General features: G+C 35.4%; 1 protein-coding gene across 1 annotated transcript in view; it reads right to left on the minus strand.

Annotated features, from left to right (window-relative positions):
• The window catches only part of LOC134801940 (nephrin-like), a 246027-nt gene that overhangs the window by 15098 nt on the left and 217707 nt on the right, over window positions 1-13222 (minus strand). The window contains exons 9-14 of the mRNA XM_063774569.1: window positions 8838-8974; window positions 5983-6139; window positions 3905-4042; window positions 1878-2042; window positions 748-906; window positions 53-184 (exon numbers count right to left, since the gene is read on the minus strand). Of these exons, the coding sequence (XP_063630639.1) occupies window positions 53-184; window positions 748-906; window positions 1878-2042; window positions 3905-4042; window positions 5983-6139; window positions 8838-8974 (888 nt within the window). The remainder of the gene's footprint in view (window positions 1-52; window positions 185-747; window positions 907-1877; window positions 2043-3904; window positions 4043-5982; window positions 6140-8837; window positions 8975-13222) is intronic.

Raw genomic sequence — 13222 nt, forward strand, 5'->3', positions numbered from 1 at the left:
AGAGATAACTGACAGAATAGTTATCATTAGTAAGAATATTCTTTAAACTCACAATGTACTGAAACGCTGATGTTGGCCGTAGCGGCGCCCTGAGAGTTGACAGCTTCGCAGGTGTATACTCCGGCATCGTTACGAGAGAGACGCGTGATGTTCAGCATGGAGCCTTCAGATACTATACGGTCGCCTGTTGGAACAAATAAATAATGAATGCCATTATAAACCTGAAATTGATTACCTAAAAAGTGACCAAGTCCTCAAGATACAAACCAGTTTTAGTAAATAAGGCCATCAGGCTAAATGTCCCAATTTCTAAAGTATATGATTGTAATCTTTGAAAGCCATACTCTAAGGGCTAATAGTATGTGATGTACTTGGCTCTCTAATCATTGAGAGGGATTCAAATCCCCAAGGGATCCTGGTGCCTATAGCGAGAGAGAGAGAGATGGTACTTTGCTAAAAGTAAGATCGGTTTGTTGAAAATAATAAATAACATAAGAAGAAAGCTTGAAAATCTATTACGACACGAAAACAACAAATTCATTAAGAACACGATAGAAGAAATAAATAATTTAAGAAAATTAAGGAATGCGTACATGGATTAAGTAAACGGAAATGTGAACATTGTGCCGTTTTAGGCTGTCAAGGAAAAGGTGGAGGACAGATATACATGGAAATTTCTCGACCGTCAAGAGCCCGACACTAATGACGATAAGAAAAAAAAAATCCTTCGTTAACTCTTGTACTTACTTGCACTGCTGTACGACGACTGCGTGATAGGCTGGCCATCTTTAGTCCAAGTATACGTGATGCTGCCAGGGTTTCCGTCAGCTCGCAACACGATGATGAGAGGTTCGTTCTCAACGCCCACTGTAGTAGGGGGAGTATTCTCATCGAAGATTGGCGCGTCTGTTGGAAGAAAAATGTTTAATAAATATCAAAGGTTAGGTAAAGGAAATTAATTTCTGTACAACTTCGTATCTTGTCCCAATGACAATAATATGAGCTAGCAATTTTCATATTGATTGTCACTATGACAAGGTCACACAGTGTCAAGTGTCAAGGTTACATAGTAGCACAGAAATTAGATTCCTTGGCTGTACTTTGTGTGGTGTAAAAGGAACTAAGACACTTAGTATGTGGTTCCTTTTTTAAAGTTTTGTAGTCAAATTGTGAATGTGTAGGTCTGGCTGTTATTTACAGGCATTGTAATCAAGTAAGAATTAATTGCTATTATATCGCAGATTTTTTTATATTTACATATGTCAAAATATCCATAATTACGTGTATTTTACTATAACCCGTGTATAAACATTAGTTTCATACACGGAAAGAATCCAAGTTTTATTTTTGTAAGCATGCACGAAAATATATTGCTCAACAAAATATAATGGCAAAAAAAACGCTGTTGTTTGTAGTTGTCAGTTTGGCTAGAAATACAGATTTCAAAAAATAACTTTAAAACTGAATACGGGGCAAAAAATGCTGGATTATGTTATGTACGATGGCCGACGGATGTATGTATTTGCTTGCATTAACAATTCAGAATATCGAAATTGTGGCAGTTGTTGCCTACTTTTTGTTTTATCGATGTTTGTAATCCATAGTATATCCGAAATTCGGCAGGTAAGATCAAATCTGGTGAATTGGTAGTATTGTTTTTGCATGTAAAACAAGTGGGTGATAAATACCCAAGTTTTTTTTTGGAATTTCGTTGATTTTGAAATGTTTGATTATGTACCCTCAATTGATCAAAAGTTAACTGGAAGAGATCCCTGAAAGGGACAAGTTAGGCTAACTTGTCCCTTTAGTACTAATTATTTGTGTTTTTTTCTTTTTTATGTTTTTTTTTGTACAATAACGTGTTAACTACTACTTACATAACACTTTCAACGCCGTAGCATCGTGTACGCTCCTCTGCAAGGCTTCGTTCATCGCCTGGCATGTATATACAGCTCCGTTCATGTCCTTAGTGACGTTCAGTTTGAGTTCCATGGTTGATAGCGTCCCGCCGTATAGGCCTTGATTCATCTTCATTGGGAGACCTGTAAAAATTATATAGTTTATTATTGATGAATATTTCAGTCTTTGAAAGATACGACCAGTTTTAAAGAATAAGACTTAAAAGACGTTTAGTCGTATTCCTTTTCCTCAAAATTTTAAATAATCAAAGAATATTCAAAAAGGTTTTTTGGGGCCTTTTCACATATCTTAAATTTATAGTTGCTTTGACAATTCTGGCCAAACAAATCCCTGGAAGAAACTTAAATATTGTAAGCACCAATTTTTTTGGGCAATCCGTTCCTTCTTAATATTTAATTAAGATTTAAATTTAATTTGATATATTTATTTTCAAATGAAAATAAATGTGAGATTAAACGTCAAAAGTATAATAAAATTAATTTAAAAGTGCCTCTTCCTAATTCTAATTCAAACGTATGGCTATAAAAAGTCAAGGGAGAACTGAGAATTGAGAATACAATTCAAAACAGTCTAATAAACCAACATTATTCAAAGGTTTCGCTACCCTTCTTATCTGCCACACTGTGCGTAATAAAACCCAAAAAGTTCATAAACATTAATATTAACTTCAACTGTAGTTCTTATTTTCACAGCTCGAGTCGTAAAAAATTTACTCTTCTGTAAACGTTTTTGACAGAGTTGATATCATCTTTATGTGCCATTAAAAAACTTCATTTCAAAGCGTTTTTTCTTTGTTGGATTCAGTGAAGGAGATAAATTCTGTTTTAATAATTCGATATAGTTTGAAATTATGACGTATAAATAATACTTGCACTGCGTGTGCTATCAAAATCATTGCAGATTTATCTTGGTCTAACTGTATATTGTCCTATACCACCACCTCATCTATACCACCCATCCTCCATGACATTTTCACAACCTCATATTCATCACCTATCATCATCATCATCTCTCATAATACATCATCATCCCAGTGTCACATAATTCATGAGCTATAAAAAAAACCAGACCTTATGGATCCAGCCGTTCGTAAACTTCGCGGGGATTGCAACAGAAATTTTAAATGCATATATAAAACGTACCTACTGAGGACAGTAGGTACATTTAGGTAGGATAAGTAAGGATACTCATCGACATGGAATTGTATGACAAAAGTGGACTAGCATCTCACGCGTGTCAATAAGTGGGAGCGAGACGCCTTATGAGATGACTCCTGATTGCAATCCGTGAGGATCAATCAAATCAGCGTTAGCGACGCACGCTGACTCAAGATCGTATAAAAATAAGATGAAAACCATGAGCCTGATTCCGATTTCAATTTCTTGTTCTTATTATGGATATGATCTATCGCTGACAGAAGAATAAATCCGGATCGGGCTCCATTTCAAAACTTACAACCAGAATAGGCTTTCCTCTTTGATAAAGTTTATTAAGCGTGAGGTGGTAATGGTTTAGAGTTAGGCACTAAAATGTAGCGAGTGAAAGGAGCACAGTAAAGAAGTTTTCTTTAAAATATACCCTGAAGAACTACTTTTGCCATCTAAAGAGAAATTAACGGACTTGCTTTTATTGTGCAATCAACTTTGTGATACAAATTATGAAAATGTTCGTTAACTCTTCTTTAAGTTTCATTCTTGTTTTTATGCAAAGTAAAGTTAGTATACAATGCGATCGCGAAAATGTTTTTATATTACCCAAGATAAAATGTCCGCTTGCCCTTGTCCTATTCAGTCCCAAGGGGTCAGCATCTTGAATACATTGTAAGTAAAATATTCGTAAAATCATCAGTGGTTTGATTTATATTAATAATAAAATGATACTTGCACTTAATCTCGATTCCAATCCTATCAAATACAACCGCGAAAAAAATAGGACTAGCTAAATTTAAATATAAGATAAGATACGAAAAGAAAATATAAGTTACCTTGCACGGGTATGCCATCTCGCCACCAAGACAGTGTTGCTGGCGGATTGCTAGCGGCCGATTTGCAAGATAATGTGGCTTCGATTCCGGGTTTGAGTTCGCTGGGTTCCGTAGTCACTTTCACGGTTTCTGGAGCGACTGTTGATAAAAAAAATGTAAGGTAAAAATGTAACAGCAAAAAATACCTATAATATTTCAACCTAAGTGACTGGCATGTTTAAATACATAGTGAGAAGAATTTATGAAGGTCCGTAGGTATATAAATATAAAATAAATAACAATTATGATAGTTAACACTTTGTAAAAGAAAACTCAGAAGCTAGACTCAGAAAGCTAGTTTTATTATTATTTACATTAATAAATAATACTGTTTATTCCAAAACATCGTTAGTTAGTTGACTTTTTGATTATTATGTTGATCATTCAAGCAGAAATAAACTAAAAAGACCAATTAAATTAAAACAATATTTACAATATCAAAACTTAAACTAGAGAAATATCTCGATACGCAAACTCAAAAGCCAAATAAAGGACTTAGAATAATTATTTTAGTAAACAAATGAAAGTAAAGTCAAACTGTAAATGTAATTAATGTTTAAAATTTGTGTTGCTAGCTTTATTTGAATTTGTATAAGATATTTTGTCGTAAGAAAATTTTAATGTTAAGTTTTTATTAGCATAATATTAATTAAAGTTTATTTGTTCATTTGTCCTGCCTCGTTATGTATCTTCTCCTTTCTTTATAATTAGTCTGCTAATTAATATTATATCACAATTCTGTTTTTCAATATAAGTATCCTTTCAATGAATATCTTCCTCGTCTCTCTGTATCTTTGCCCACGCTGTATAACATCATAAAACAATTTGTTATATCGATCGATCGATCGCATGTTTGGTCGTTTTGTCTTGCGATTGGCAAAAATCCGTACATCTGGCTGACCACTTAAATTTAGCATTTAAACAATGATCTTATGAATGTTTGTAAAAACCTCTACTGGTACGTTATGAATTAACCTTTGACCGGTTGACCGGTTGACCGGTGACGAAAGACTCTCAGCGTCTGTTTAGTCTGTTAATAATCTTTTCACATCACCTATTCGGAAAAGGGCTTTTTCTTCCCCGCTAGGAGGGATCAAAGTGGCACTTTTCCTCCCTACTAGGGGGGATCAAAGTGGCACTTTTCTGTTCTAGGACACTGTTTTTGTTATTTTATGCATTCTTTTTTTTAGCTTGAATTATATTTTGAAACATAATAATCTCCTCATAGATTAAGATTTTTTTATTTTCCTCCCAGTTGATGTGAAAAGCAGTATGTGTCACACGGTATCAAAATTATTTTGTCTTGGGCGTTAACACTTGAATCCCTCATTGCACTCAGGATTCTACTAATGAATCCTCTATACTCTAATGAATCCATCGCTTCATTCACACACATGTAACACAAACTACTATTCCAAGGGGGGGTCTTTGTTGAAATGTTCAATTGCTCAATTGTCCTAATGATTTTGGCGAGGATAAAATGCAAACTTGTTGATTCTCCAAGTTATGTTTACCTGGCCCCAATTTCACCACGGTGACAGGTGCGACAATTGTAAAATCACTGTTGCTGACGTCACAGGCATCCATGGGCTACGGTTACCGCTAACCATCGGGCGGGCCGTATTCCTGTTTGCCACCATCATTGTATTATTAAAAAAAAACCTTATTATATCGGAAAAAAAACAGATATTTCTTTTGCGAAGTTTCTGACAATTGTCAAGATTTAGAAGAATTGTAGGTAATTCTTGACAGGTAATGAGGTATATGTCGGAATTTCGTGACAATTGTAGTGTTTCTTGTGACAATTGTCATAAACTTAGCAAGAGAAATATCTGTTTATTTCCGATATAATAAAGTTTTTTTAAATAAAACAATGATGGTGGCAAACAGGAATACGGCCCGCCCGATGGTAAGCGGTAACCGTAGCCCATGGATGCCTGTGACGTCAGCAACAGTGATGTTTTACAATTGTCGCACCTGTCACCGTGGTGAAATTGGAGCCAGGTCTACAGCGCTTCAAATATTAACCAAATACTTACAATGCACATTCAAAGTAACGGTTTCGAACAGTGGTATCTCCGTGGCGCTGTTAGTAGCCTCACAACGGTACTGAGCTTGATTATCAGTAACGTTGGCCAGAATGGAAATCTCAGCGCTGACAGACTTGTCTGCAGTGCGGGTTATGGTATGAGGGATCTGTTGAAGAAAAAAGAAAATCAAGATTTATAAAGAAACAAAAATAATACAATACAATACTCGTTATTGCACCCCTCACACTGTTTACAGTACATGTACAGAAACATAGACAAAGACAATTGGATAGAGGTAACAACAGAAAATAATAAGAATGCTTAGATAAATTTGCCTAACCCAGTCGTATGCAGTATGGAAGATTGCAAATCAGTTCTCGATGAGATTAGTTCAGGAAAGGGATGAGTGCTGCCTACTCAGCAATAAGCGATAAAATGCTTAAATTGTAATGTTAGTCTTAGAAATCATACTGTGAAAATGATCTTGAATGTTATGAAAGTTTGCAGCGTGTAAAAGCTTTTAACAAAGAAGTCTGTAGTTTAGATAGGGTCCGAAATCACACGGGAATTCATGGATTAGAGATGTAAGTAAGTACATAAATACACTTTATTGCACCAGAAAAGAAAAAATCAATAACAGATTTAAAATGCTAATAAAGGTACACATTGTCAATGTACAGATATTTGTCAATGCACCGTTTTTCAGCTGATATGACAATGGCGTCACTTTCATAATTGTACAATTCATAATCCCTGAATATAATTTTGCTCGTGATAAAATGGTGTGAACTTCAAATATTTAGAATACAGGTATAACAAACATACTAGCAAAACCATTACAATCCTGCTCCCCGCCTGTTGTTTTTCTTTATCTTCATGTATTATTTGTGATTCCATGTACATTTATTCTGAGATTGTGCAATAAAGAGAATTTGTCTTGTATTTTATTCCCATCTTTAATAGCAATGAGTGAAAGTTTATCTGATTAATTTAATTTACTTTGTTTCTTGCCGATTATATTCATTACCTACTAGAATTCCACAACTTATCCAATTATTGTTCGTCAATTTTAATAATCAAATTTGCAAAACAATGATGAACTGCAAAATTCTGAAAACTAAACAATTTTCTTATCCACTTTATTTTATTGAGTGTCTACCCTTTTCAAAACAATAATGTTAGCAATTTAGACTTAGAAACTTTATCCCTAAGTGGCTATACCTATCCACTTAAACTTAAATAATAATCTTGCGAAGATGTAAGTAAAAACCCTTGTTTCTCTTTTGCAACAAAACAATTCTATAATCAGTATCTTAATTACTTCAGCCTTACATTTAATACGTAATGTTTGCAGTAAAGTTAACTAGGACATTTTCTGAAAATCGTAATGTCACTCAAATACATTAAGCAGTTGAAATTTTCCAAAGTACTTTCCAAAGTATTTGATGGTGATTTTAGATCTTTTTTGTTGTTTTGATACATACATTTATTCACTGTTCATTATTTTTCTGTTATACCTACAATAGTTCTTCTTAGTAAAGAAACGGCCAACCTACATATTTTGACTATAGTGTAGCTGTAGTTTGTGAAGTTGAGGCTTGTAGAGTTAGGGCGTGTAGAGTTAAGCTTGGCTCTACATGAGATCTGTTAACTTTTTGACAGTGCGAGCCATATGGTCTCGTCTTTGCAACATTTTACATGAATATATTTTTAGTGGGATCAACTTAGTTCATTAAGATTTTGATAAATTTTGCAGTCACTATACTGGTTATTTATGCTACGCTCTCACGCTTCGCTGACGTCCTTGGAAACACATTAGCTCTTATCTAAGGGCACTGCGATATAATAACATTTTATCTTTATTTGCACTGTTCCCACGTCTTTGTAAGAGTTGTCACATGTCCGTATATTGGCGACAGTTTGTGGAGTTCTAGTTTATTTACTCATCAGTATAGACTTGTAATACTAGCTATAAACTCAAATAGATGTCAAATACGAAAGATGACCAAGGCCTCCTGTACTAAGATGCCCAGACTACTCGGCTACCCGGGTCACGATGTATAAGTCGAATTTTTTCAGGTATATGCAACGCTTACGATGCCCTCTAGCCAACTCTAAGGTAAAACAGTGTGGTTCCGTAGGTTTGTCTATCAAATTAGAATTTTTCACTCATCTCAAAGGTTAGCTGGAAGAGATCCCTCATAGGTCTTACACCAAATAGATTTCCACCAACACACAGGCCAAATTATACACCCTTTTCGCTTGCAACATGGTTACGTAGCCAATTCGCATAGTTGATGAGGGATCAAGTAAGCGTTACCAGAGGGTTGCAGGCTATTTTAGCTAGCGTGGAAATACAAAAACTTGTGATAATAGGGGATATTACTGCAATGTTCTGCCGCCAGAGTGCAGCACTACCGACTCAGTAAATTCATAGACTAACTTATACCTACTGTGCCATAAACTGTTTTTTGACAAGTTTTCACAGACAATAAAATATGACATTGATGCATCAAGGCGGTTTGTTAACAAGAGCCTACCGGTAAACGCGAAAATCGAAATTTAGTTATCTGCCTCTTTATCGCTCGAATATGCAAGAGTGGTAGAGAGATTAGATAACGAAATTTCGATTTTCTTGTTTCGCGGTAGGCCATGTGGTTGACGTGACGTGTGATGTGTCAATGTGGTTTGTTTACTGTATGTGCCACAAAGGTGCCACCTACGCAGAGCTTTGCCTAATATTCCCTATACTGATAATAAGCTCTTGTCTAAGTTTCGTGACTCGTGACGCATTGGTGACACTGATACTGTAATGCCATGTAAACGTTTTTATCAATGAATAAATAATTGGAGCTGAGTTATACCTTCTTATCGTTTTTGAACCAAGTAAGCGTAGCCAGGGGATTGCCGCCAGTAGACATGCAGGCTAGCTTCTGCACCGTTCCGGCCTGCAGCGTGGTGCCTGGGATGTAGCCTGTGATCATTGGTGCTGAGGGGGCGTCTGTAACAAAACAAGGCAAACATTAAAAAAGAAACCAAGCGAGACTGGAACGCAAATCCTTTTACATAAAAAACTTCTTTATACTTAACTATTTTTAGCAAATATAACTTACGACCTACTTAATTCAAACTTTAAGATAAGTAGTACTTAAGTCAAAAATTTGCTTAAAATACGTCATGGATCGGATATACAGGGTGGCTAAAAAATAACTGCGTTCCCGTTGCCAGGGAGGTTTTGGGGTCTATACTGAGCAACTTTTACTATGGGACCAACCCCGAAATCACGAAAAAAAACGTTGGCTGTTTCATACATTTTAAGGAAGCTCAATAGGTTCTAGTCGGGCTTTGACCCCACGACCTCATATATACCTAATTACCTACTCGTATACATACCTATTTCATACCAGTTTATTTTAATTGTATTTATAGCCTGTTGAATACCTCAACAGGGAAACAAAACATTTAATTTTTTACGCTCATTATAAACGTTATAAAACTAATATAAACTAAAACCTTTTACATCACAAAGCATTACTCAAACTCATAACCATGTATCTGATGTTCAATAAAAAGTGTCATTTGCCCTGCGTGATGTACAATGAAAGCACACTATCATTCGACCTTATGCCGTTGAATTAAGGTTCATATTAGATTAGCGACGTTCGTTGATAGAACATTCCCCGTGTTTTGTGGTCGCTTTCAGGCAAAAACTATTGTACGCGGTTCTGTTATGAGTTATGTGAAATGCAAAAAGTTTATAAATTGCTGTTAAAAATTTGTCATTAAAATACAAAGGATGATTTTATGTGTAATTATATTGTATCCGGAAATAAAACTGGTAGGAACTTTACTTATAGTGCGACATAAAATAAAATGGAAGTAAAAAAATCCATACTAAATTGTTGCCATGTTTAAGCATTTTACGTCAAAAATACTTAATTTAAAGGATGTGTGCGGTATTGTAGTTTTTGTATATATGTAGGTAATATGTATTATAGAATATATATGTATTTAGTTGTGTATATATGTATATATTTGCTGTAGGTAAGCTGCTAACATTATAAGTAACTAAGAAACTTTTCGTTTTTATTATTATTATTCTTTTCTTTTATTTACGCTGTTGGTACAGTACGGATGTCTACCGTCTCCAATTCTCCCTCAATTGCTCAAAGGTTAACTGGAAGAGATCCCTTGAAGGGATAAGTTCGCCTTTGTACTAATGACGAATGTTATTTTTCCTGTTTTGTTTTGATTTTTGTACAATAAAGTGTTTTACTAATACTACCGTAAACCGGGGTTACTTTGATTTGCGGGTCGACTTTGATAACAACTTCCCTCCGCTACTAAAGTGCTTGTTTTAACGAATTGAAAAATACCTTCGCAGTTATTTTTTCTTTTTTGGCAATACTGATAGTTGCTTAACCGCGTAGTAATCGGATGCGAGTGTAATTATTAATATTTCGTGTAGAAAAAAAATATTAATGGCGGGTACGCTTTTCTACCTAGTTTTCTTGGTTGAAAAACTTTGACTGTATTTGTGCCAAATGTATTAAACATGTAATTTTATAGTGTCTTAGGTTAATCAGTGTTTATTCGTGAGTTTATAAAAAAATACCCGAATTCGACAACCTACACATGCGCACGTAGCCGGGGAATCCATGGGTCGGGGTGTCTTTGGTCACTTATACGTGGTGAAATTGATCAAAATATTAAAGTAACACCATGAATTATTTTGGCAGCTTACGATTTTTTAATGTATATTTTTCAATAGTTATATAATAAATAAGTATCGTTTGAGTCAATGCAAGAGGAAGAGGATGTAAAATTATAAGTTTGTATGTAGGAGTTGATCTTCGGAACTGCTTATCTGATTTAAAACATTCTTTTTTATTGTATGGAATTAACTTTCTGGGTGGAAATTGGCTATATTTTATCCTGCGGCTTTGATTTAGGTTTTTTATCATACGTGCATGAGGCCACCAGCCCACCAGGGTATTAATTCTACAATAAATAATAATGCATATTCTTTTATAGAAACAATGCCAGAGATTACAAAAAATACCAAGAAGATCAACTCAATGATGCACTTGAAAAAATAGTGGCGGGCTTAAAATCTATTCGTGCGCCATGGAAAGCATACAATATTTTATATAGAACTTTATACAATAAGTATAAAGGCAACATATCAAAGGCACATACCAAATTTACTGAAACGGAAAAGCTTGCAATTCAAAAATCTGTTGCTAAGTGCGATGATAAGTTAAACCCCTACGTTATTTATAGTAAATGATCTAATAAGCGCTTAAAGTTATTAATTTGTATCATTTGGTATGTTATCAAAGTAACCCCACAACTTAAAAATATATATAACTTAAAAAGTACTTAACAAATTTTTATTTTTTTATTTTTTACGGGCTTATTAGCGGGTCTACTTTAGATTGTCAGCAAAAAAAGTAGTGGTTTCAAAGTAACCCCATTCTCAATATAACTTTGATCACGTTGTTTTTATTTTTTTCTGAAAAAATTATAAGTCCTAATTTTTTTTTATTTGGCAGGCTGAAAGAAGAGAAAAAACCGATTATTATATTTTTATTTCATATTTCTACGTATATTAGGATCGTCAAAAACTGGTCCCAAACTCTAAAATTGATCAAAGTATCCCCGGTTTACGGTACTACTAAAATGTGACGTAGGAAGTGACGCCCTCAATAATTTTCTACAATATCTTGTTGGAACTATTACAGGATAGCTAAAAAATAAGAACATTCCCGTTGCCAGGGAGGTTTTGGGACTATAATGAGCAACTTTTACAATGGGACTTACCTTGAAATCGCGAGAAAACATTGGCTGATTCATACATTTTGGCTGGTCTATTTTCTATGGGAGGGAATTTGTTTTCGCGATATCGAGGTTGGTCCCATAGTAAAAGTTGCTCAGTATAATCCCAAAACCTCCCTGGCACCGGGAATGCACTTTTTTTAGCCGCCTCCCAGTATAATGGACTAAAAAGTGTGTAAGTTTATAGCAATATATATTAGAAAGAGTAAAAACTATGCAGTCACAAGATAAACTAAAGGAACTTACATTTAACAGAGATATAAAGAGTCTCCACGTACCAAACATTAAGTAGAAAGTCTCCTCAACAGCAATGGATGGTGGTAAATGTAGTCTAACAACGAAGTTTTTGCAATTTTCAACCCTAATTCAATGCAGTTAAGGTTGAAAATGGTGGTTTTTGTTCCATTAGGGTACTCGAACGTTCAGTCGCTATCAGATAATATCGGGGCGGCCAAGGTGCTCACAAATATCTGAACACGCCTCTATTGTCGAGGCGTTAGAGTGCGTGTTCGAATGTTTTGAGCACCTTGGCCGCTCCGATATATCTGATGGCGACTGTGCATACGAGTTTCAACGGTTGCCATTTGGACTTCGTTGCTCGGGCATAGTTTCAGAATTGTTTAGTAGCAATGTATGTAACGTTTTGTAAGTACTATTACTACGTATGTTTGGGTACCTAATTAGTTGCAAATTATTTTATCACTAAAGCGACATACAGGCATTGACGTATAATATCTAAGGACGGGCACTACGGGCACTAAAAATGGTACTAGTTCAGTGGTGTTACTCACATATTCCAGCCAATCGTGCAGTCTAACGCAACTAGTTGCGACCAATAGCTCGCGTAATGCGAACTCATCAACCAATCGCGCGCGTGATGCGAACTCATCAACCAATCGCGTTGTTGTAGCGGTGTCACACCGCTGTACTGGCCCCTGTCATGCCTCAATATTATTGCCCGTAAAGCCAGTCCCTAGATATCTATGTCAATGCATACAGGCCAATTCGAACGTACACTAATATCAGAAAAAACATCTAAACGATGTCATTTAGTTATCGCACATTTCGCACGTACTTGTCCAGGACCGGTAGTACATTTTTATCGCCTGTCACCATGCTTGTCACGTTCCAACAAGTATCTAAGTGCTAAAGTGACACGCATAGTGACAAGCGATAAAAATTCGACCACGCTGCCGCCGCTGTACATGTATATGCGCGAGCGAGAGATAACTAAATAACACGATTCAAATATAATTCTGGCCCCTATTTCTCCACGGTGACAGGTGCGACAATTGTCGACATCACTGTTACTGACGTCACAGGCCTCCATAGGCTACGGTAACCGCTTACCATCGAACGGGCGGTCTGCTTGTTTGCCACCAACATTGTAATTAAAAAAAAAAACATTATT

This window comes from Cydia splendana, chromosome 23, assembly GCF_910591565.1.
Source record: "Cydia splendana chromosome 23, ilCydSple1.2, whole genome shotgun sequence".
In the NCBI taxonomy this organism is placed as follows: domain Eukaryota; kingdom Metazoa; phylum Arthropoda; class Insecta; order Lepidoptera; family Tortricidae; genus Cydia; species Cydia splendana.